Source organism: Gorilla gorilla, chromosome 13, assembly GCF_029281585.2.
Source record: "Gorilla gorilla gorilla isolate KB3781 chromosome 13, NHGRI_mGorGor1-v2.1_pri, whole genome shotgun sequence".
In the NCBI taxonomy this organism is placed as follows: domain Eukaryota; kingdom Metazoa; phylum Chordata; class Mammalia; order Primates; family Hominidae; genus Gorilla; species Gorilla gorilla.
The window spans coordinates 60,107,945-60,134,042 of record NC_073237.2 but is presented as its reverse complement, the minus strand read 5'-3'; the positions used below and the strand labels follow the sequence as shown (position 1 = coordinate 60,134,042).

The 26,098-nt window shown below is 43.8% G+C and overlaps 1 protein-coding gene across 3 annotated transcripts in view; it reads left to right on the top strand.

Moving 5' to 3' along the window:
* Positions 1-1,728: 1,728 nt before the first annotated feature.
* SLC1A1 (solute carrier family 1 member 1) overlaps positions 1,729-26,098 on the top strand; it is a 97,862-nt gene continuing 73,492 nt past the window's right edge. Inside the window, exon 1 of one of the 3 annotated variants that reach the window (XM_019033775.4) lies at positions 1,729-2,310. In XM_019033775.4, the coding sequence (XP_018889320.3) occupies positions 2,220-2,310 (91 nt within the window). In that variant the 5' untranslated portion in view covers positions 1,729-2,219. The remainder of the gene's footprint in view (positions 2,311-26,098) is intronic. The other 2 variants (XM_019033776.4, XM_063696427.1) reach the window with 2 other exon arrangements.

Here is a 26,098-nt window from a genome sequence, read left to right as displayed (position 1 = left end):
GCTGTTTTTTTTTTACTGTGGGACGAATCTGTTCTCTCGCGCACGCTCTCTTTTTTTTTTTTTTTTTTTTTTTATGAGACAGGGTTTCCCTCCGGTCGCCCAGGCAGGAGTGCTGCAGCGTGATCTCGGCTCACTGCAACCTCCACCTCCTGGGTTCAAGTGATTCTCCTGTCTCAGCTTCCCGAATAGCTGGGATTACAGGTGCATGGCCCTAAACCCGGCTAATTTTTGTATTTTTGGTAGACGGGATTTCCCCATGTTGGCCAGGCTGGTCTCGAACTCTTGACCTCAAGTGATCTGCCTGCCTTGGCCTCCCAAAGTGCTGGAATTACAGGTGTGAGCCACCGCGCCCGGGACTATTCTCCCTTTCTTGATAGTTTCCCTTCTGACATTTCCTTCCTTCTTTCTTTCTTTCTTTTTTTTTTTTTTGACAGTCTCGCTCTGTCGCCTAGGCTGGAGCACAGTGGCTTGATCTCAGCTTACTGCAATCTCCACCTTCCAGGTTCAAGCGATTCTCCTCCCTCAGCCTCCCAAGTAGCTGCGACTACAGGCACGTGCCACCACGCCCGGCTAATTTTTTTGTATTTTTAGCAGAGACGGGGTTTCACTGTGTTAACCAGGATGGTCTCAATCTCCTGACCTCGTGATCCGCCCGCCTCGGACTCCCAAAGTCCTGAGATTACAGGCATGAGCCACCGCGCCCGGCTCCCCTTCTGACATTTCTTCAGATCTTCCTCGGACACCCAACGACCTTAAAATCCCTCTAACCTTCTTTCTCTCAAAGTTTACTTTCTAGAAAGAGCTGATAAACTCATTCATACTAAAGTCTACAGGGTTGTAAATCTTAATCTATTATCGCTTAAAAGATGCTTGTATCAATTTACACCAAAGGAATGAAGCTCTAATTGTGGGGATTTAGTCATCAGAAAATCTAGTAGGGGAAATTCTCCCTACCCACAATCAGAGTAGATTCTACAATAGCAAAAAGGGTTCCAGGCTCACTTAACTTTAGGAACGCTGATAAGAAGACCGCTTACAGCTGCGGAGGTACTGATTTGGTAAAGGGAGGGAAAGAGTTTGTATACGTGAGAGTGAAAAAATTGGGTAGAAAAATGGAAGAGCATCAGAAATTCACTTAGCAACACCAAATATATTTGGCACCACTAACCTAGTTTCTCCTGTGTTTGCCTTTCCAATCCGTTGGACCTTAGGGGATGGACCGCCCACTTTCTCCCCAGAACGGCTCCCGGGTCCGGTTCTCAGACCTAATTACTGCCCCAAGCCTCCATGCTCCAGGGGCTGTGGTCACAGAGCAAGTCCCAAGGAGCAGAAGTAAAGTTCTAAGAGAAATCACCATCTCCTTGTGCAGGGAACACTCCCAAGCCCAGTGTCCACAGACAAATCACCTCCAGCGACTCGAAGAGGAGAATAATCCCTGTGGGGGCACTGGAGGCTCCGCGTGAAAGTTTCCAAAGCCACGTTCTGCCCCAGGACTCCTTTCTCTCCTCCCAGAGGCTTCAGGCTTTCGCGGCTGCTGGCACATCCCAGCCTGAGTAGCGGAGCAAGAGGGACCCCAGGCAGGATCAGCTTCCCCCGACTTGAAAGGGCACCCGTTCTCCAGGTGCCGGCACTGGAAATAGCTGGTGTGGAGAAGGAGAGGGAGACGTGCAGGATGAAGTCCGCGCCAAGGAGGGCAGTGGCTCCGCCTCTCTGGGTTAGGGACAGAAGAAAACCCTTAACCCAAAGACCTAGCATGAGTGGGGCGTGGAAAGCGAGACAGACTCCAGTGGAAGGCTGTGGGGCGGGACTCAGGGTTCCCGGAGAGGCCGCCCTAGCTCCTGCCGCAGCGCTGGGCGCCCTACCACGCCTGCTCCCTAGGGACCCCGGGCGTCCCACGCACGCACCCACCCTCCTTCCCGGGCCTGCCGCTCCTCCCTCCTTCCTCGCTGGTTGGCCCAGGCGCTGCAGAGCGCGGCGGCAGCAGGAGGAGCCGGGCGCGCCTGCCACGCAAAACCACCGGGCTGGCAGGGCTGCAGGCGCGGTGCGCGATCCCGGGTGGCGGCGGCAACGGCGGTGGTGACGGTGGCGACTGCAGCGGCCAGCTCTCACCTCTCCCCTGTGCACCCGCATCTCGCCGCGCCGCCAAGCAGCCAGCAGTCCCCGGGTCGCCCAGCCCACGCGCGCACGGCCGAGCCCAGCGCACAATAGCGGCGACAGCCATGGGGAAACCGGCGAGGAAAGGATGCGAGTGGAAGCGCTTCCTGAAGAATAACTGGGTGTTGCTGTCCACCGTGGCCGCGGTGGTGCTAGGTGAGCGGCGCGGCGGGTGGGCGATGCGCGCACCCTCACGCGCTCTCTGCGCCCAGGCCGCGTGCGGCTGAGGGTGGGCTTGGCGCTGGCGCACTCCATGCAGGGTCCCTCGATGCCCCCTCGGCCTTAGCCTCGGGCCCCCTGCGGGGGCTTTCCCCCAAGCGCTCTAATTACTGCACACCAAGAACAAAGCTCCTCTGGGACTCCCATTTGAGTGCTCCTTGAGCTGCTGGTTCCTGCTCTACCCAAAATGATCAAAGGGGCTTGGGGGTAGAAAGGGAAGCAAGTAGCTCTTGGTTCTGCTCGTTTGAAAACAGGGTTCGATTTTTTTCTTTGTTAATCCCGCACCGTATCTCCCCCTATCACCGCCACCTTCCTCACCCCACACCCCCAGCCTCGCTGCCCGGACAGAGATTGAGTGTGCATTACAGTTCTCAGTCGAATTGGAAGAGGCACCCTGGCCTCCGGGATGGGCCGGACCCTTAGGGGAGGGAGGCTGAGAACGCTGTCGCCGCTCATCCTGGGCAGTGCGTGGAAAGGTGCCTTCCCACGCGGCGAGCGCCGACTGCCTGCACCCGGGCTCTGAAAAGCTGCCAGATTCGTGCCTGAATTCTGGGATGTGCCATTGTGGCCCGCGGGAGGTCACCGGGAAAGAGAGCTAAGAGAACTCAGCCGTCTCTTCTCCTGCCTTCCTTGCTCTCCACGTTGTTTTTGTATTTAAAATAATGTTTAAGCCATCCTTGCCTGTTTTTAACCAAGGGTACATTTAAGTGAGCCACCCCTCACAGATCACTGGACCAGGTGGATGTCTGAGCCATTGCTCAGAGGTAGGAGTTATTCCTATTTAGATTCTGATTTTTTACCAAGGTTGTGTGTTTCTAGCCCCGGCCCGGGGATGCACTTCCTTGGGATTAGGGCCATATCTGTCGCCTTTCCAGTGATAGCTCCTCAGCAGGTGAGGGCTGTTGCACCCTCTGAGGAATGTGGATTCCTCGGCAGGCTCCACCTTCCCCTTGGAAACTGCAGCTGTGTTTGCTGAAAAGGCAAGTGGGGACAGCTTGTTTCCTCCCAACCTCAGGTACCTTCCTCTCCAACTGCTGCTCCTAAATCTCAGAATATATGGTGTTGCTTGCTTCTCCTCCGAACCGCCCCCTCCCCTCAGGGTGGGGATAGGGCATGGAAATGGCCTTTGGAAGTTAATGGGATTCTTGGGGTCAGATTGGATTCTCCAGAACCTTGGGCAAAGGAAAGTCAGGTTTCTAGTAAATAAATAACATCCTGGAATGGCCCTAGCAGAGGCTATTTGTAGGAGGAAAGGAGAGAAGTAGAGAAGCAAATCTTGACTATTTCCCCCAAGAAGTGCCAAGTGGTTTTGGAACTTTTTTTTTTTTCGGTTTTGGACATTTTTAAGGGAAAGTTTATCCTACTCCACCATATTTAAATAGCATACGCTACAAAGAACGACTTGATTTCCTTTAGGCCAAAGAGAAGAGATGGCCTTGTTTGTTTTCCTAGTGATAAGAGTCGAGGATTAATTGTTAAATCTCTTTTTGAAGACTGAGAGATGCCAGGGCAAGGTGGCTCATGCCTATAACACCAGTTACTCGGGAGGCTGAGGCAGGAGAATTGCTTGAACCCAGAAGGCAGAGGTTGAAGTCAGCCAAGATTGTGCCACTGCACTCCCGCCTGGGTGACAGAGCAAGAATCCACCAAAAAAAAAAAAAAAGGAAAAGGACTTTTAGAGGGCCAGGCACGGTGACTCACACCTATAATCCCAATATTTTGGGAGGCCAAGGAAAGAGGATTGCTTGAGCCCAGGAGTTGGAGACCAGCCTGGGCAACATGGCAAAATGCCATCTCTACAAGAAAGTACAAAAATTAGCGTGGTGGTGCACATCTGTAGTCCTAGCTACACGGGAGACTGAGGTGGGAGGATCACCTGAGCCCAGGGAGGTCGAGGCTACAGTGAGCCGTGATTGTGACTCTGCACTCCAGCCTGGGCAACAAGAGTGAGACCCTGTCTAAAAAGAAAAAAAAAAAAAGACTTTGCAGGATAAACATTGGCTTGAGTCTCCCTCCTGATTCCCTGTGGAAGTAGAGTTATCCTGCCTTTTCGGCATGGGGCTCTCCAGAGATACTCACTTGCTACCCAAGTGTTGCACACCACTCGTCAGCATGCGATTCACTGGAGACTGGTTTGGAGAAGGTTTTAAGCAAGTGTTCCCTGGCCTTTGGAATCAGTTGCATGAATAAGAAGTACATGCTCATTTTGCAGACATGGCCTTTGGTCTCAGATGGGCACTTTCCTCCAGTTTTAATGTGTGTGAGCCCCAAGAGCTTAGTTTGAGTACTTTTCTCCAGAAAGGAAAGTCACCACTTAAAAATCAAGTGCCCAGCTGAAATCTTCCTAGATATTTGTTCCTTCAGATGGCAACAAAGGGCAGTCCTGCTTCTGGTCTGAGAAGTCTCAAACCTAGACCATCCCCAATATGCCCATTAACAGGGGTCCTTTTCTTGTCCTTTTTCTTCAGAGTACTGGGCCTGAGTGGAAACTCATACTTGTTTGTGTAGTCTGTAAGGGCTGATTTGTTTAACTGACAGTGAAATTCCAGTGACTTATAACAGTGGCACTGAGTCTATTCATAAACCCTTGCTAGATAATGATAGTAAGAGCTTATTTTATAACTGCCTTAACTGATCCAGAAAAATTGCAAGAGCTCTGATGCAGCCTCCCTTTTGGACTTTTCAGCATGTGGAACTTAAAGAAGAAAAAAACTGTGAAATTTATTAACTATCATGACAAAACATCTTCTTCTGATTATAGCCGTTCAAATGTTTGGTCCCTGACCAGGTGCAGTGGCTCACCTAATCCTAGGACTTTGGAAGGCCAAGGTAGGAGGAATGAGTGAGTTCAGGAGTTTGAGACCAGCCTGATCTCATCTCTATTTCTAAAAAAATAATTTAAAGAAATAATAATGCAATGAAATGTTCAGTCACTACTATAATTCAGTAGCCCTAATACTTTAAAATATTTGATTATAGAAATAAGAGGCAAAGATTTTTACGAGCCAGCTTAAAGCCTGATTTTTCAAGATACAGCACATGAGGGGAAATGTAACAAGGGTCATCTTTATTAGGTGTGGAAGTTCACTCTTTTCATGGACAAGGAAATGCTAAGAACTAAACATTTCTCAAATTCTTGTTCACAAGATGAAGGGATTAAATAGTTAGGTGACCATCTTTTTTAATTTCTGCAACACCCTACATGGTCCTGAAAATAATATCTTGGATTTTCACAGGAAAATCCTCTGCTAAAATACCACTAGAACACTTTCACGGCTTTCATTACAATTCTTATAGGCTTATTCTCTGCTTCCATAGAATGGTAGAATGAGCACAGAGCCTGGAGTGAAGAGTCCTTGGGATTTGAATTCTGGTACTATCAAGCTCTATCATGCAGGCAAACTGTGTATTTCCCTACAAGCCTCAATTTCCTCATCTGGAAATTGGAGATATTACTTATTACTTCGTTTGTTATTAGAGGTGTGAAAAATACTCAGTTGTGTGGCTGGCATATATTCAGCACTCAATAGTTGTTATTTTAAGGTAAATCTGAATAATTCGATTATGAGAAAATTAATATTCTCTTATGAAATAAATTCTCTCATATTATGTCTCTTTCTGTGTCCTGCTTAGTGTCCCGCCTATAATTTAGGGTGATTCAAGTGTTTTGATGACCTGCTCTGTCTGAGCTAATAACTGTCTCTGTAGTATTATTCATTTCTTTAAAGAGGAAATGGAAAGAATGAATCATTTTGTTTTGTGCCCCACCGGCTAATCCTCAATTCATTTAAATATAATATTTAAATATATAATTTATATAAATATAATTTAAGTATGTAAATTCTGAAGGAAGGTTTTATGCTCTAAGTGGGAATTCTGTCCAAGCAGAATTACTGAGTGAGAATTCTGCCAGCCTTCTAATTCGGGTCATCCAATAATGATTATATAGTATATGATGTTGTTAAGGCATTTCTTATATCCTCACCCTATTCACAATATAATACCTAATCTTTCTCTCCAGACCAGTTATGCCATTACTTCAGTCATTTGAAAAATCTGTGATTTCAACTTAAAGCTATTCAGAAAAAGCAATAGGTATTGGCATTTACATGGCAGAGCTGGCAAGCTTATTCATTCTAAATTGTTTTCTTTGGAGCGCTAAGGAAGCAATCATGCATAGATTCTGATTCCATTATCTAAAATCAGAAACAGCTCCTTCATGGTCTTAGTAATACCCTTGCCCAGCCTCGTGTCTCTACCCTGGAGCTCATGTAGCAGTGCTAATTTGAGATGTGGCATAGGCTTTCCCGCTTTGTCTGTGAAGCCCCTGAGGACAGGGCCCAGCGGCGGGTTCACGCTGGTTCCAGGCCCAGCCCCTCACCTGCATAGAACCTTGGCTCAGCAGTGTTTAGGAATATCCCTGTAATAATCAACACTTAAGCCATTCATTTAACAGATATGTATCAGACACCCACTGTGCACCAGGGATTGTTCTACAGCCAGGTCACACAGCATGTCCTCATGGGACTTAATGTTCAAGTAGAGAGAGGTAGACCATAAATAGAATACACAGGTAACCTACTGTATAGAGCATGTTAGATGAGAATAGTGTTCTGGAGTAGTATAGAGCAGGGAGTGGGCTGGCAAGGTGGGGGCGTTGCAGTTTTAAACAGGGTGACAGGGGAGGCCATACTGAGAAGGTGACAGTTGAATCAAGACAGAGGAGAGGTGAAGGAACAAGTTGCACAAGTATCTGGGGAGCATCCTAGTTTGTGTGAGAAACATCAAGGAGTAGAATGAGGGAGGGAAAGAGTAGGAGGAGATGAAATGGAGGTGAGGCTGGGGGCAGAGCAATAGGGTGGTTCAGGTCCAAGGTCCAGGAAAGGGGAGATGGGTGCCTCAGCTGAGCAGCCAGGAGTGGAACAGAATGAAAAGACAGCTGCTTGAGGTTAACCTGCAGGGCTTGGCTGGATTTGGTCCAAGGGAGAAGGCAGTGGCTATCTCCAGCAAAACAGAGAGTCCTGGAAGGGGCACTGACTTGGAAAAGAACATGGCATGTTCCACGGTGGACATGTTGAGTTCGAGGAGCCAGAAGGGTGTTTGGGTAAAGGTAGGCAGCAAACACCTGGCTAAGTGAGTCTGGTGCTCAGGAGACAAACGTGGAGTGGAGTGTCGACTTAAGACAGCATGTCAGGGACCTGGTTAAGGCTTTGGGAATGAATGAACCTATCCTGGGAGAAAAGGGAGAAGGGAAGACCAAAGACAGAGTTCTGGACAACCCCAACATTGGAGGTCTGGGAAGAGAAGGGGCCCACAGGAGAAACTGGACGTGGTGTGATAGACATTAAGAACAGGAACAGTGATGGGTGAGAGGCTCAGGGGCAGGAGTGAGAGGGTCTGAGGAGGATGTTCAACAGCGTTGCGGATACAAAGGACAGGGATGTGACCTTCTGGGCTTTTATTTGGAGACACTTAGGTGTGAAAGAATTCAGAGAAAGTGGAAGTCACGTTTAAGATCCAGAGAGTATTTTTCTTTCTTTTTTTAAGAGACAGGGTCTCGTTTTGTTGCCCAGGCTGGTCTTGAATGCCTGGCTTCAAGCTATCCTCCTGCCTCAGCCTCCCAAAGTGCTAGGATTACAAGTGCAAGCCACTGCACTCAGCCTTGTTTTGTTTTGTTTTTGTTTTTTTGTTTTTTAAGGAGACTTGAGTCTGACTGAACCTGAAGAGAAGTGATCATTAAAAATAAAAATTCAGCTGAGCATGGTGACTCATGTCTGTAATCCCAGCACTTTGGGAGGTGAAGGTGGGAGGATTGCTTGAGGCTAGGAGTTCAAGACCAGCCTGGGCAACACAGCAGGACCCCTGTCTCTGCAAAATAAAAATTAAATTAGCCAGGCATGATGGTGTGTGCCTGTAGCCCCAACTACTCAAGAGGCTGATGTGGGAAGATCACATGAAGCCAGGAGTTCCAGGCTGCAGGGAGCTTGATCACATCATTGTACACTCCAGCCGAGGTGACAGCGCAAGATCCTGTCTCTGAAAAATAATAATAATAAATGCAGAAGAGAGAGAAAATAATGAATGCTGTTGGGTGGAGTGAGGCCTGGGACAGTAGAAGACAGTGTGAAATGGAGGGACCTGGTTGGGGATTGGCCAGAGAACGGGACTTTATACTCCTGAGATGGAAGGGAGGAGTTAAGGGTGAAGCATTGTATTCCTTTCCTGTGGCTGCCCTAACAAATTACCACAAACCAGGTGGTTTTAAAAAACAGAAAATTTTTTTTGAGACTTATGTATCCATTACTCTGTGCCAAGAACTGTTCTGAGTGCTATATAGGTATTAAACGATTTAATCTTTCCATCAAGCATATTTTCAGGAAACGGAGGCACAGAGAATTAAGAAACTTGCCCAAGGTCGAGGCCAGAGCCGGGATTCAAACCCTGGAAGTCCGGCTCTAGAGACTCTGCTTCTAACCACTATCCTCTCCTGCTGCTGTGTGATATTTATTACCCTATATTCTGATTTTTCTGCCTCCCTCACCAATTCATGAACCCTAAGGGAAGGAAGTTTGTGTTGCTCTTCTCTGTGCCCATAGTACCTATCACATTGCACAGTAGGGTGAATACATTTGTTGAATTGCTGAGCCATTTATGACCCAGAGAGTTAGTAAAATGTTGTCTTTGTTTGTCAAGGGAACAAATGAGCCTAAAGCTTAAATCAAACTCTATTACCTCCATAAATTCTCCTCGGCCTGTTTCAGCCCCCTCTGATCTATGTCAGCAACATAGATTAACACTTAATGAATCTATATAAATATCAAGCATGTTGATCTTTTCTTTCTCAAAACTAGATTACAGACCCCTTGAGGTCCCTCTTATTACATTTCACAGGCACTAAAAAATAAAATGAGGCCATAAAGTAATGAGACTGACTCTTAACTATTTTTTTAATTTTTAAAAAAGTATATCTGATACCTATACTCTCTGAGTCTTTGTTTCTTATTAACAAGAAAGGGATTTAGATTAGCTGGGAGAGCAAAGAAGATTCTATTCATGCATCTATTACCATTTATAGGTAGTGGACTATCTGGTATGATCTTTATTGAAAAAGAGTTGAAAACAAAAGTCTGAAATTGATTACTGCTGTCTGGCACTGGCTTAGGATCAGGAACTAGTGGTATGTGTGCTGAGTAATTGTTGACTTGGGTTATAAAACCTCTGAGAGTCCTTCTAGCTTTAAGAACCTTTGGCTTTATGACTGTATATTCATTCCTCAGTTCATTGCTGGGAGCCAGAGGAACTCTTCTGTAAGGAGCTAAGGGGGGTTTAAAGGGCATTACAAGATGATAAAATGACCTAGACATTGAGTCAACTGTTCTGTGTTTGAACTGCTGATCAGTGACATAGGGATAATAATGTAAATTGTATATGGGGCTATTACCATGGTAATATGTTCCATGTCAGTATTATTAGATTGTTTATTACAACAGTAATAGAAGGTCTAATATATGTATGTTTTTGGACTTTATATGTCTCTAATTTAAAATATTTGCAAAGTACACAATACTCCAAAAACACTAAATAAAATAATAGTTTCTTTAAAATGACAGGAATAGCCTAGTTCCTATATCCTCAAAACCAGTGATTTCCACAACAATAATCAGTTTGACATAGGGAAAACAAAAAAAAAGCATAGTTATTCATATATAATGGGGACTTTTGCTTTTAATGAGGAATATAGCTTTATGTTTGTATATTTCTGAAAACTGATGAAAACAGACAAGGTTGCTAGTTTAGTCATATATATTTAATTTGTATTAATATATTTATTCCATAGCATGCCACAGACATGACAGTATTAGCAAAAGAATCAGCACTACTAATTGGTTTCCATAATATTTTCTAGAAATTTGGGAGTTGCTAGTGAGTTAAGTTCATCTGCAAAAAAAAATATATATATATATATGTGTGTGTGTGTGTGTGTGTATATATATATGATATTGCTTATACTTTCTCTAAAATACTGAGAGATATGTGGTCTCTGTCTCTATATATATTACATGTATACATACATATACATATGCATGTATTATATACATAACATATACATATATTATATATAATCATATATATTTTATATATATAAGATTATATATAAGATTACATATTATATATGTATATATATATCTTTTTTTTTTTTTGAGAACAAGTCTCACTCTGTCACCTAGGCTGGAGTGCAGTGGCACGATCTTGGCTCACTGCAACCCCTGCCTCCCAGGTTCAAGTGATTCTTCTGCCTCAGCCTCCTGAGTAGCTGGGATTACAGGTGCCCACCACCACACCCAGCGAATTTTTGTATTTTTAGTAGAGACAAGGTTTCACCATGTTGGCCAGGCTGGTCTCGAACTCCTGACCTCAGGTAATCCACCCACGTTGGCCTCCCAAAGTGCTGGGATTACAGGCATGAGTCACCGGGCCCAGCCATATATTATGTATCTCTATCTATCTTATCTCCTTAGTTAAGTACCTTAGAGAAGAGATCCTTCTGGCCTCGCCAAAGTTCTACATATTAAAGAATTAGGAAAAGAAACTGGGCTTTGAATGCTTATGCCTGGTGTTTTCATTTTTGCAACTAAATCAGAATCAGATTTGAAGCATCACTGAAATGATTCTGATTTTTGGTTGTTCTATGCAAGGTACATATGACTCAAGTCTATCAAAACCCCAAACAAAATGATCTAAACACAAAATTATAAAATGAATCTTTAAAATGATTTTACATATTAGACTGTGCACATGCAGGTTGGTATATACAATCTTAATGCTTCCTATGAGGAAGACTGAATATAAATTGCTAGTGGTTGGCAAATATTGAATATCTTGTTAGATGTTGCTTAATTTAAGATACGGTGTTTTATTTAGTACAGTAAAACTACAAAATTGAAGTTGCTCACCTGTTAAAAATTTGAGCACTGGGCATAAGAAATAAAGAAAGCTTCAAATGAAAACACGCTGTGTAGAAAATTTTTGTGTGCAAATTCAGGATGTGGTGGAGCTCAGGTGGGTAAAGCCTGGGTTATGTCAGACAAGGTAGGATTAGGAATCAGTTGTTAGAGAGCATGTATGCATGTGAGAGCACTTGCTTATAAAGAGAGAAAGCTTTCCACATTAATTGCTTGTGAGAAATTGTGATTACCTTTAACAGAGCCGAGACTGAAAATAACTGTCCTAGGGAGTCCGTGACACACTGGCCTGGTGCCAGGGAAGCTGTGTTCGCCTGAGGTATTGCAAATTTCCCGTGTCGCTGGAGATTTGGGGTCACAGATGCTGTGACAACTCAAGCACTCTCGAAGAAAATGAACTCATTTTAGATGACATTGAGTGGCCCATTTAAACTCCCCATAGCAGTGTCTGTTAAAGTAGAAAGTGTTTCAAATGGCCTTTTCTATTTTGTTTGTTTTATTTTGAGACAGAGTCTCACTCCGTCACCCAGGCTGGAGTGCAGTACTGCGATCTCGGCTACTGCAACCTCCACCTCCCAGGTTCAAACAATTCTCCTGCCTCAGCCTCCCGGGTAGCTGGCAGTACAGGTGCCTGCCACCACAACTGGCTAATATTTTCTATATGTTTAGTAGAGACGGGTTTCACCATGCTGGCCAAGCTGCTCTCGAACTGTTAACTGCAAGTAGTCTGCCCACCTCGGCCTCCCAAAGTGCTGGGATTACAGGTGTGAGCCACTGCACTGCGCCCAAGAGATTGATTTAGAAAGAGTTAATACATTATACTTGCTGAGGAACAGCCCCAAACTGCAACAAAGAGTACTCTGTTGTAATTAGTACACCCCACAGTAACACCTCTGTTAATAGAAAGGAAGTGTTTCAGTGACTCACTCTTTTTCAGAAATTTTACTACTTTACTTTGAAAATTATCTGCTGACTGCCTGTTCCATTACCAAAGGTAGAATATTTACTTTCCAATAAATAGTCCTATACTTTCTGGGATGGACAGATCTCATCCCAGCTCACAGATGCTTCATGTTCCTCTCCCAGGCCCAGCCTCAGCTATGTGAGCTCCGGGCAGCGGTCCCCACTCAGCCAAGACAGGGAGGGATACAGTGCCTTGTTCTCTACCACTAATCCCCAGACCCAGCCCTGAGAAGATAAGACGTCCCACCAGTCCTGCACTCATGCTGAGGTCACCACTCCCGAACCCTTTCTTAGTCTCAGAGTCCCTAACCGTGTCCAACACAGGACAATTGTCACAGCAGATCTCCGCATGTCTAGGAAGGCTCTTGATAGTAGAAAGTGTTTTAAATGGTCTTTTCTATTTTGTTTTGTTTTGAGACAGAGTCTCACTCCGTCACCCAGGCTGGAGTGTAGTAGTGTGATCTCGGCAACTGCAACCTCCACCTCCCAGGTTCAAACAATTTTCCTGCTATCATCATGTGACTCTCTGCTTGGTCTGCATGTTGAAGCAATAGCAGACTTTGGGACTGGAACCTGGCTTCGGAAACACCCTCAGAGAGGGTCCACATGGCCACATGGTGTGTTTATTCTTATAATCTCTCTGAGACAACTATTTGGGTATAACACTTCCAGATGTAGTTAAAACTACAGCAATTTGGCCAGGTGCGGTGCTCACGCCTGTAATCCCAGAACTTTGGGAGGCCGAGGTGGGCAGATCACCTGAGGTCAGGAGTTCAAGACCAGCCTGACCAACATGGAGAAACCCCATGTCTACCAAAAATGCAAAATTAGCCAGGTATGGTGGTGCATGCCTGTAATCCCAGCTACTAGGGAGGCTGAGGCAGAAGAATTGCTTGAACCCTGGAGGCAGAGGTCGCAGTGAGCCGAGATCACGCCATTGCACTCCAGCCTGGGCAACGAGAGCAAAACTCCATCTCCAAAACAAAACAAAACAAAACAAAACAAAACAAAGAAAACTACAGCACTTACTCAACCAAGGGGGAAATCCTTATAGGAGAGAGCTTAGGTGAGAATGTACAATTATTTTTCTACCATTGTTCTATTGCTTAAGAGTTACCTCGTTACTAATAATTCAGTAAGGAATTAAGTCAACATAAAAAAATGCACCATCACCAGAAATGCCTAAACTACAGAGAGCCTAATCTCTGAGCCTCTCCCCATTACTGGAAAATAAACTGATACTGCTCAACTTCTGAGGGTATCTCAAAGGCTTGTTTTCTGAGCCACTTAGCAGGTTTCATTTAAGATTTCCCCAAATTATGGGCCAGGCACAGTGGCTCACATCTGTAATTCTAGCACTTTGGGAGGCCAAGGCATACAGATTGCTTGAGCCCAGGAGTCCAAGACCAGCCTGGGCAACATGGTGACACCTCATCTCTACAAATAATACAAAAATTAACCAGGTGTGGTGGGTCACGCCTGTAGTCCCAGCTACTCAGGGGGCTGAGGTGAGAGGATCACTTGAGCCCGGGAGGTTGAGTCTGCAGTGAGCCAAGATCACACCACAGCACTCCTGCCTGGGTGATAGAATGAGACCCTGTCTCCAGAAAAAAAAAAAAAAAAAAAGATTCCCTGAAGTATGAGACATTGAGAGAGAAAGTGAGAGTGACATATTTTCTCCCTTGAAAAGCTCTCTTTGGCTAACCAACCCTAATATCAATATTTATTGAGAATTTACCACGAGTTTTATGTACATTTACCTCCCATTTGACCCTCAGTACAATGAGTTAGGGGGTTCCCATTTTACCAGATGAGGAAACTGAAATTTACAAGGCTTAGGTCATGTGGCTGAGCACACAGAGCTAGGATTAGCACCCAGGACTGTCTGATTCCAAAGCTTAGGTTACTAATTATTAATCATTAAGCAAGTCTTCTTCCTTCCTAGTAAACCTTGATACACCTACACCTAATTGGTAGTTAGAACCATACTTGCAGACAGGCTTCTTTCTTGCAAAGTGGCCAAATAAAGCCTATTCTCCTCCTTCTTGCTTCATCCTTTGTCAGTCTTGTAGCTCATCTTTATTGCATGTGGTTAGTCCTTTCCCCTATTCTTCTCCTACATAAACCTTCTGTTTGAGCTTGAATTCTAGTGGAACTCATCTAGTTGCTTTCCCAGAACTGTTGTACTTTCATGCCCTAATCCTTTTGCTCAAATGTTTCACTCACTGTTATCCTGCCTATCCTTGAAGATGGATTTAATTACCACTTTTATGTTGTAGACTTCTCTCACTGCAGTTGGAGATAATCTCCCTTCTCTACATTCTTAACCCTTGATTTATATGCATAAATTATCACCATTAGCACCACAATTCCCACGTCTGTTCTGTGGCAGACATCACTAATTGATTACAGTACTCTTCACTACTGAGCTCTGTCATGGCCTCAGAATCCTCGAAACTTTGCTCCAGGCAACCACTGTTAATCAAACAGAATTGGTGCGTAAGATGAAAAGTATTGTTTGTTGCTGGGAAAAGTTTATTCATTTCGCAATCAATTAGGAACTGAATTTAAATTGAGCAAGTACTGATGTTACTGATAAGAGAGGCAGAGTCAAAGTCTGTATTTTGTCCTCTCAGTCCATTGGTGGCAATACATGCACAATCACTAACATGATCCTGAGTGTGGTAAATGCTGCAAGGAGGCTGCAGCATGCTGTGGGCCTTCAAAGAAGGTGCAACTGGGAAAGTTCCTGGAGGAGGCCATAATTGGAATGGCCTTGAGCAGGTGTGGTAGGGTTTCTGGGCTTGAAGACTGGAACGAGCAAGTCTGTATAAAGGTGATGATACACATAAGGAGGGCTTATCATCTCTTAGGTTCAATTTCAGTATTACATGGAACTATAATTTAATATATGTGTTGCTGTGCTTTCGCACTTTTTCTTACCTGTTTCCTAAGGACAAGAATGCAGTACTACACAGGTCTGTCACATCATAGCATCCAGCATTGTACTTACTTCACAGGAGGTGCCCCCAAATATATTTGACTGATTACAACCTTCTTCACTGAAGAATTAAAACAGGTAAATCTTTGATGAACCAATCCCACTGATCCCCTAGAAGCCCACTCAGTTGTATGAGTTTTTGAGTGAAGACCATGAGGAACTCTTATGCTAGCCTAAGTCATCCCAAACATACTTAACTCCTGGAGTGGGGACCCCAGAAGAAGAGCAAGTCTGGTTGCTAACAGTTTTGAAGCCATTTTTTTGTGAGCACTGCATGGCCCTGAAGCTCCCAGACTGGAGAGCATCTCTGTACCCTAAGGAAGATCTGATCTTCTCAAGAAACCAGCAGCAGAACCCACCTGATCTCCAGATAATTCTTTGGGCTAATTAGAGAAAATGGAAGATCCATCTCTTTTTCCATAATTGGGCTACAGCTTGGCACTGAATCAACCCTGGATGGTAGAGCCTTTTCAGCTACGGTATTTAGCAACTCTTACACCATTCATTGAATTTATTTCTGGATTTTCCCCCTCCAAGTATCCTTTCACATCCTTATCCAAATTCTGCCCACTTCTCTCCCTGTCTGGAGATTATTTCTATGATAAGAAATTAATTAGCCTGTCTGTACTACCTGTTCCAGGAGACGTTGAACAACTGCATGGGTAAACACTAGATGTGGTCATCAAAGAGTCGGAAAATAAGTTTTTACTTTTTCATTAGCAAAAGTTAATTGTCAACCAGGAGATGTAACAGGCTTGCTCCATTTCTGCTGCTGCTTCTTGGATTTCTTTCTTGCATGTGGAGAATTTCCTGAGGTTTCACCAGACTGAAGAGATTCTGAGTTCTTGAAGTGATGGAGATAAAGATCTTGTTGTCATAAAACAGCAAAGAGCACTGTGATTTGGTTTGAAAGATTTTTGATTGTGTTATGGACAGTGCTCTTACTGGTTTTTAAAAAGTTGATGTTTTCTTCTGTGTAAATTTAAATAATTTCTTTAAAGGCAGTAAGCTTTTATATTTAATATACCTTTCACTGTGCAATCACAACAGGAAGATTTTCTAAATTAGACATCTTTACCTTGAAGAAGAAAATTGTCTGTTTCAGTGTCTTTTTGTAGCAAGATTGACCAAAACAAGTGGTAAATAAGTCTGTAATATTTAACTGTCATGAAATACCTTTGCTAATAAGGAAATGGCCTCGGTTTGGATTATGTGGAGTTTCGTGTGTGCGATGTGGGGGTGTATGTGTACATATATTTCTTTTTTTTTTTTTTTTTTGAGATAGAGCCTCACTATGTCGCCCAGGCTGGAGTGCAGCAGCATGATCTTGGCTCACTGCAACCTCCGCCTCCCAGGTTCAAGTGATTCTCCTGCCTCAGCCTCCCAAGTAGCTGGGATTACAGATGTGCAACACCACTCCTGGCTAATTTTTTTGTATTTTTAATAAAGATGGGGTTTCACCATGTTGGCCAGGCTGGTCTTGAACTTCTGACCTCAGGTGATCCACCCGCCTTGGCCTCCCAAAGTGCTGGGATTACAGGGGTGAGCCACCGCACCCGGCCTGTATTTCCTTTTTTTATACTGGATAGCAATATAGGGTCTTGTCTTTCACCTTTTAAGTTCAGAGAAGAGTTTGTCCTGACCACACATATGTTACCAGTATAATGTTTTCTGAAGGTTTAGAAATGAGCTCCCAGAAAAATAATATTTTAATATCTACAAATAAATAATCTGAGGATGTTTCTCAATTTAGCATCAATGCTGAGTTGTGCCTTGTGGATTTCCATTGGCTCTACGTGCAAAAGATTAAGTTAGTTAGAATGAGGAAGACATTTTTAATTACTATGAAATTCTTTTTTTTGTTGTTGTTGTTGTTGTTTTTCTTTTTGTTTTGGGAAGGTGTCTCACACTGTTACCCAGGCTGGAGGGCAGTGGCATGATCTTGGCTCACTTCAACCTTCACCTCCTGAGTTCAAGCAATTCTGCTGCCTCAGCCTCCCGAGTTGCTGGGATTATAGGCATGTGCCACCATGCCCAGCTAACTTTTGTACTTTTAGCTTTTGAGATGGAGAGTCTCTGTCACCCAGAATGGAGTGCAGTGGCACCAACTCAGCTCACTGCAACCTCCGCCTTCCGAGTTCAAGCGATTCTCCTGCCTCAGCTTCCCAAGTAGCTGGGATTACAGGTGCCCACCACCACGCCTGGCTAATTTTTGTATGTTTTTAGTAGAGAGGGGGTTTCGCCATGTTGGCCAAGCTGGTCTTGAACTCGTGACCTCAAGTGATCCACTCACCTCTGCCTCCCAAATTGCTGGGATTACAGGCTCCTGCCGTCTGACTTAATTTTTGTACTTTTAGTAGAGACGGGGTTTCGCCATGTTAGCCAGGCTGGTCTAGAACTCATGACCCTAAGTGATCCACCTGCCTCAGCCTCCCAAAGTGCTGGGATTACAGGCATGAGCCATCATGCCCGGCCAAATTACTATGAAATTCTATCCTGCAAGTGCTTTAGAATAACTTGCATTTTAAAGTACATTTGCACATTTTACATATAATGCTATATGGTTGTGTTTGGGTTTTGTGTACAGATGGCTTTTGTTATTAAGTGGAAAAGGCCTGAAATATGCTGTTCTATGTTAAGTAAATTGATATAACCTAAGAAAAGATCTTGTTGCCAATTCAGAAACCATAACCTTAAATAGCATGCCTGGGTCTCCTCTGTATCTGGTTTAACATCTGCATTGAATATTGGTATTTTCCAATAATCTCCAACTAGCTTATTTATTTTGAAAAAAAAAATAGAAATCTACGTCTACTTTTGCTTAAGTGGAAATAATTGAGTAATGCTTGGTTGCTTTTTTAACCTCAAGTCAATAACTGCAAAAGACTGGACTTACTGCACCTAAGATCTAGAACCCTGAAGTTATCTAATCGGTGCTCATCACTGAGCTTGTGTAGGCTTCCTGAAGCCTATTCAGGGCCCTGTGTACTAGGGAAAAGGGTTGGCAGATCACAGTGTGTGGAGTATGCAGCCAGTAATTCTTTCTTAGATTCTCTCTCCCCTCTTAGAACCTCCCCTCATTTCCCAGGGAACATCTGTTTTCCATGAGGGCAGTACTAAGGGGGCTGAAGATTCCCACAAGCATATAATGAAAGATTCCAAGAGTAGGCTGGGCGCGGTGGCTCACGCCTGTAATCCCAGCACTTTGGGAGGCCGAGGTGTGTGAATCACGAGGTCAGGAGATGGAGACCATCCTGGATAACATGGTGAAACCCCCTCTCTATTAAAAATACAAAAAAAAATTAGCTGAGCGTGGTGGTGGGCACCTGTAGTCCCAGCCACTTGGGAGGCTGAGGCAGGAGAATGGCGTGAACCCGGGAGGTGGACCTTGCAGTAAGCCAAAGTGGCGCCACTGCACTCCAGCCTGGGTGACACAGCAAGACTCTGTCTCAAAAAAGAAAAAAAAAAAAAATAGATTCCAAGAGTAAACAAAATCCTCAAGTGTTACTGTGCAAAGATTATACTCACCATGTTTGATTTTTTTGGTCTCTGGTGGTCATCCCAGATGCATTCACAGTCATTTCTGGACCTTTAATCTAATCCACTGTTGTTATTAAATGAGCTGATCCACATGGAGTTACTTTTTGAAATCATAAAGTTCCTTATGAATGTTTGTTATTGTGTCTTAAATTCTTTAAATTCTTAAAATATGTCTTAACTCACTTAAAGATAAAAGTAAATGTTTCTGTGGTCCTTCTGGGAGTGGGGAAAGTTACAACTCCACAAATGTTAAGAGAGAAGGGTGAACAGTTAGCAGGCAGGCAGCATGGTTGGGAGTCATGAGGAAGAGCATTCAAGATGACACAAGTTTTGTAAGCAGACTTAAGGAAAGGGCTGAAGAATGTCGTGGAGACCCAGGTACTTAGACTTAGCATTCTGGGTTCAGAGTTCGCCCAGGAGTTCCAGGCTTGTGGCAGGTTTAGACAATCCAGGATGATCGGCCACCTTCTTTCTCCCAGAGGTCAATCTGATCTTAAGTTGCACCTGACTAAAACCTGCTGCAGGAGAGATGGTCAGATTTTATTTACACACGGGGAGATGGCTTCCTAAGATTGTGTAGTGAACCAAGAAGGTGTTTACAGGCATGTGAAACTGGCTATTGTAAAGAGGCAGTGATCTGGGACACGTGATGTTAGTTAAACTGGAGGAAAAGGTGTACCCTTCAAGCAGAGGATTCCAGGGCCTCTCCAAACCATACAAGTCTGAGCCAAGGGACAGAAATTCCATCAGTGGCTTGGAAGCCAAATATTTGCCCTGATACTGAGGAAGGGAAAGAGTGGAACATGACCGTGGGATAGATAAAGGGTCTTCACAGGAATGCAAACAAGATGATAGGTAGAATCACCCATGAGATTAGCAAACAAATCACTTTAAGAGGAAAAAAGTAGAATAAAGAGAGTCAACCACAGGTAGAAAATGCAAGACTTTGGAATCCACAAGTCATAGATATGTATCTCGGGAAATAATCCAAGCACACATGCATGGTACTGATACACCTGTGGGAGAGTGAGAGTCTGGTTGTTCTGAGACTGATAGATTCACCCACCTGCTGGGCTCTAAGCCAGTTGGATGTTTGCTCGAGAGACTAGATTCCTGTGGGCTGGTCCTAACTTTCCCAACTAAGCTCACCCTCGCTTGAGCCCAAAGGACTCCTAAGACTCCATCCCCAGGAGGCATCCCCAGGTGAGGAGCTGGGCACTTGAATTGTCATGTGTACAGCACCATAGCCACTGTAAAAGGAGAACATCTCACAAGTCAGGAGTTATTGGAGAGACTGTTTATGACACACTTCTGGGTTCGATGGCCCTGAGACAATAAATTCATCCACATTCCTGTGGCCCAGTTTTCATGCTTTGCTCATGACATCCTCCCTCAGTGATTTTCTCCTGCCTTTCATAATCAGGTTTGATGAGCAAAGGGTAGAAAGTGCAGTGGCTTCCTGGGCATGTGCATTAAATAGCAATTAAAATGCAGTCCTGGTTCGGCTCAATGCAGCAGGTGTCAATCAAACACCTACAGTGTGTCAAGCTTGATGCCAGGGGCGGTGGGGTACAGGAATGAGCAGACAAATGCTTCTGCCTTGGGAGCTTGAGATGAAAGGGAAGGAGAGCACGAATTAGACCTGTTTGAGGGGGTAATAGAAATTCAGATAAAACTGAGTAGGGTCCAGAGGAGAGATTCTTTCCACCTGAGAAGACAGCCTAGGAAAGGCTTTCTGGAGGAGGTGGCTTTTTAACTAGGCTTTAAGGGGTGGGTAGGAGTTTATTAGGCAGAGATAGTGGCAAAGGGCTTTCAAGGGAGGGCGATCTGTGTGAACAAGAGTGTGAAAGCAAAAAAGCATGTAAACAAAAAAGCATGGAGCATCTTTAAGAAATAGCAAGGAGTTTGCTGTGACTGGATCTGCTGGGATTGGGGGTGAGAAGGACATGCAGGCCTGTATTGGTTAGGGACCTGGCAGGAAGCAGACTCAAAAGAGTTTCACTGAGCAGAATTGAATCAAGGGACTATTTATAGAGTTCAGCAGGGTAAAAGGAATCAGCAAGGGATGGTGAGGCACCCAGGGATGAATAACTGGGAAGCTATTAGCTCATCTAGGCCTGAACAGACAAGAGAGGGTGATGGGGTTTCCACAGTACAGTGAGGGCTGAGTTGTGGCAGGGAACCAAAAGGCAGGGCCTATGTGGCTGCAGAAGAACAGGGGAAGGGAGGGCAGGAGAAAATAAAAAAAAAAACCCAACCTCTGTCTCTTTCTACCATTAAGATCTACAGCTACTGCCTCTCATTTGCTAAACCCAGCCAAAACCAGAGGCAAGGAACCCTGGATCAGCCCTCCCAGTGCACAGAGCAGGACAAAGAAAGACAGAGGGTTAATCGGAGGGCAAATGGAGAGTGACCAGCACAGAGCCATATGGCATGAGGTGCCATGCTGAAAGGTTTTCTCGGGACATCAAGAAGTGTTGAAAAGATACAAAGTCTAGGAATGATGGCAGGGAAATTATTATTTATTTACTGAGATGGAATCTTGCTCTGTCCCCCAGGCTGGAGTGCAGTGGTATGATCTCGGCTCACTGCAACCTCTGCCTCCCGGGTTCAAGCAATTCTCTTGCCTCAGCCTTCCAAGTAGCTGGGATTACAGGCATGTGCCACCATGCCTGGCTAATTTTTTCATTTTTAGTAGAAATGGGGTTTTGCAATGTTGGCCAGGCTAGTCTCAAACTCCTGACCTCAAGTGATCCGCCCACCTCGGCCTCCCAAAGTGCTGGGATTACAGGCATGAGCCACTACGCCCAGTCTATTTTGATGACATCTGGTGATACTGGTGGCTGTTGCTTAAGGGCATTATGGGAAATGAGAGGTAAGAATGGCTTCCACAGCCTCTAGCTATATACCAGCAGGACCATCTCCTGCTGTTCACACAAGCCTAGCCCTAGGCCTCCACATCTAGAAAGCATTGCCCGTGCATCTACCAGCCTTTCTTCCATGCAAGGAGGGCAAATGTGGCTGGCGGAGAAGGCACCTAGAATACCAGTGGCAGCTTCTCTGTCTCCCCACTATAATTTAGGACTCTTCTAATTGTAAGCAACAGAAAATCCAGTTCAAACAGGCTTAATCCAGAAAGGTGTAAGGAGGCGGGGGTGACATATAAAATTTATGGCTCAGATACCATAAGAGTCTAGAAACAGTACCTGGCTTCCAGTACAGGGGTTTAATATCATCTGGACCTGTTGTCTCCTTACATATAGTCTCTTTACACCTGTGTCATTTTCACTCCCAAGCAAGACTCTTCCCTGGTGGTGATACAGCTGCCAGCACAGGTCAAGGTTTCTTTTTCCCAGTTCCACACCCAGCAGGAGAGATAAAGTTTCTGATCCCTATTAGTTCAAACAAGACTCCATGGCCTTAGCCTTAGGCTAACTCAGCCCTGAGTCAGAGCTCCATTCCTCAATATAGTCTTGGGACCAAAGGAATATGGTGATCTGATTGGCTAGACCAGGGTCACTCCCTCATCCTACCATGTTCCCCCAAGCTTCTGGACTACTTAGGGCTTCAGCTCCACCGTAAACAAATTGAGAGTTAGAAGGTGTGCTGTTCACTGCAGAGACAAGGGATACTGTCCGTTAACAAGAGCAACAAACCAGCCTTTTATCTGTTATGTTCTTGAGCTATTTCCTGAAAGCAATCAATACAACACTCATAAGTTAAATTTTATTGAATTCATAGTTACAAAAGCCAGGAAGTCGTTTAGTTATTAACCACATGGTTTGAAATTGATGGAATTGAGACAGAAATCACTTTAAAAGCTGAGAGAGGGTGTCATAGTCTGTTCTGGCTGCTGTAACAACATCCCACAGACTACGTAGCTTATAAACAACAGACATTTATTTCTTATAGTTCTGGAGGCCAGGATGTCCAAGATCAAGGTGCCATTAGATTCCGTGTCTGCTGAGGGCCCACCTCCTGGCTCATGAATGATGCCTTCTAGCCGTTTCCTCACACAGTGGAAGTGGCAAGGCAGCTCTCTGGGACTCTTTCATAAAGGCACTAATCCCATTCAGGAGGGCTCTCCCCTCATGACCTAATCACCTCTCAAGGGCCCCACCTTCTAACACCATCACATTGATGATTAGGTTTCAAAATATGAATTTGAAGGAGGACATACACATTCATACCATAGCAGAGGAGAAGAAAAATTAAGCATGTTTTGCCTTAAACTCTTAAGAATTCTACACACACACACACACACACACACACACACACACACTACACTACACTACAGCTTATATTTAATGCTGAAAGTCTGAATGCTTTCCCCCTAAGAGCAGGAATAAGGCAAAGCTGTCCATTCTCACCATTTCTTTTGAATATCTCACTGGAAGCCTGAGCCAGTGCAACAGGGCAAGAAAAAGAAATAAAAGGCATATTGAAAAGAAAGAAATAAAACTGTCCCTGTTCACAGATGGCATGATTTTCTACACAGGAAATCCCAAGAAATTACAAAATAAATTTTAAGACTAATAAGTGATTTTAGCAGGGCTGCAAGATACAAGGTTAACACACAAAAATCACTTGTTATTTCTATATGTTAACAATGTACAACTGAAAATGGAAATTTAAATACATTGTGTGACATAGCTCCAAAAAGTAAGGATTAGGTATGTAACAAAATATATATAGGATCTATACTCTGACAATTATAAAACACTGATGAAAGAAATCAATGAATGCCAAAGTAAATGGAGAGACATAAGTTGTTCATGGATTGGATGACTCAACATAGTAATGATGTCAGTTCTCCCATAATTGATGTATAGATTTAATGCAATTCTGATCTAAATCCCAGCAGGGATTTTCGTAGATATATCAGACAAGCTGATTCTAAAATTCATATGGAGGCAGGGTGCGGTGGCTCACACCTGTAATCCCAGCACTTCGGGAGGCTGAGGTGGGCAGATTGCTTGAGCTCAGGAATTGAACACCATCTTGGGCAACGTGGCAAAACTCTACAAAAAAATACAAAACTTAGCCAGGCATGGTGGCATGCGCCTGTAGTCCCAGCTGCTTGGTAGGCTGAGGTGGGAGGATTGCTTGAGCCCGGGAGATTGAAGCTGCAGTGAGCCATGATCACGCCACTGCACTCAAGCCTGGGTGACAGAGTGAGATCCTGTCTCCAAAAAAAACAAACAACAAATAAAACTCATATGGAAAGATAAAGGCATTAGAAGAGCTACAATAATTATGAAAAAGAAGAAAGTTGGAGGAATCATCCTATCTTATTTCAATATGGTTATCAAGATATCAAGTGTAATATTGGTGAAAAGGTAGACATGGCAAAAACTGCAATTACTTTTGCACCAACCTAATAGAGGAATGAAGCAGAACAGAGATTCCAGAAATAGACCCATAGAAATATGCCCAGTTGGTCTTTTTTTTTTTTTTTTAATTGAGACAGGGTCTCACTCTGTCTCCCAGGTTGGAGTGCAGCAGCATGATTGTAGCTCATTGCAGCCTTGAACTCCTGGGCTCAAGCAGTCCTCCTGCTTCAGACTCTCAAAGTGCTGAGATTGCAGGTGTGAGCCACTGTACCTGGCCCTCCAATTGATTTTTGACAAAGGTGCAAAAGCTATTCAAAGAGCAAAGGATAGTCTTTCCAACAAATGGTATTGGAACAACTAGACATCATATGCAGAAAAAAAAATGAACCTCAACCTAAAATCACATTACATTCAAAAATTAACTCCAAAAGGAAAAGAGTAAGATATAAGACTTTTAGAAGAAAACATAGGGATAAAATCTACATCAGCCGGAGTTAGGCAAAGAGATCTAGATGCCAAAGCACAATTCATAAAAGAAAAAAATTGGTAAGTTGGACTTTAAAAAATAAATCTTTTTCTCTCCAAAAGGCACTTAAGAGAATGAACAAACAAGCTACAGACTGGGAGAAAAGAATTGCAGATCACATATCCAACTTGTCTAAATTTGTATCCAGAATATATAGAGAAACGCTCAAAACTAAGTAATAAGAAAACAAATGATCAAACTTTAAAAATAGGCAAAACCTGAACAGACACTTCACTGAAGAGGGTATACTGATGGCAAATAAACACATGAAAAAATGTTCAGCATCGTTGGCCATTAGGGAAAAGTGAATTAAAACCACAATAAGATGCCAGTAAATACCTATTAGATTGGCTAAAAAAAAATACAACACCAAGTGCTGATGAGGATGTGGAGCAACTGGTACTATTAAACATTGCTGATATGGGAATATAAAATGGTACAGCCACTCTAAAAAACAATTTGGCACTTTCTTATCACCTTAAATACAGTTTATGATATGGCACAGCAGTCCCACTCCTGTGTGTAGGTCCTAGAGAAAGGAAAACATGTTCACACAAAAATCTGTATGTGAATGTTTATAGCAGCACTCTGCACAATCAATCAAAATGGGAGACAACTCAAATATTCTTCAATAAGTAAATAAACCACAGTCTATCCATAAAACGTGATCCATTCAGCAAGAGAAAGGAACATACCATTGATACGTACAAAACTCAGATGAATCTTAGAGGCATTATAGTCAGTGAAAAAACCAGTCTCACAACTTACATAGAATATGATTCCATCTGCATGATAGCCTCAAAAAGACAAAACCATAGTGATGGAAAACAGACTAGTGGTTGCTAGAGATTAGGAATGGAGAAAGGGTGTGACTACAAAGATATAGCATGAGAGAGCTCTTTGGTGTGATAGAGCTGTTCTATATTCTAATTTTGATGGTGGCTATAAGAATTTTAACATGTTAACCATAGAACTGTACACTAAAATAGTCAATTTTATTGTATGATCAACACATGTACACACACATACAAACATCCCCTTAAGAGTCAGTTGGTGTATACATGTCTGGCATTTGCAAGAGAGGGTCTGTGTGTTCTGGTGGGGAATTCCTGTTTTCTACTGAGTTCTCATCCCTGCAAAGAGCAAAACCTTGAGTGGCCTGATGCTGCCGTAATTCCCATTAAGGATATCTGACCTAATTGTTTTGGGTATTGTTGGGCATGGAAGGTTCACTAACATCTTAAGATAACATTCACACGGCCAGCCAGAGCCTCCCTGGTTATCTGGCTTGGGGACGCACATGTCACATGGATCATGGAGGAGGTTGGGAAGGCTTTCCAAATACACTTGGGCTGAGTTTTGAAGTCGCTGAAATGGTAATCAGATAAATGAGAGAGCA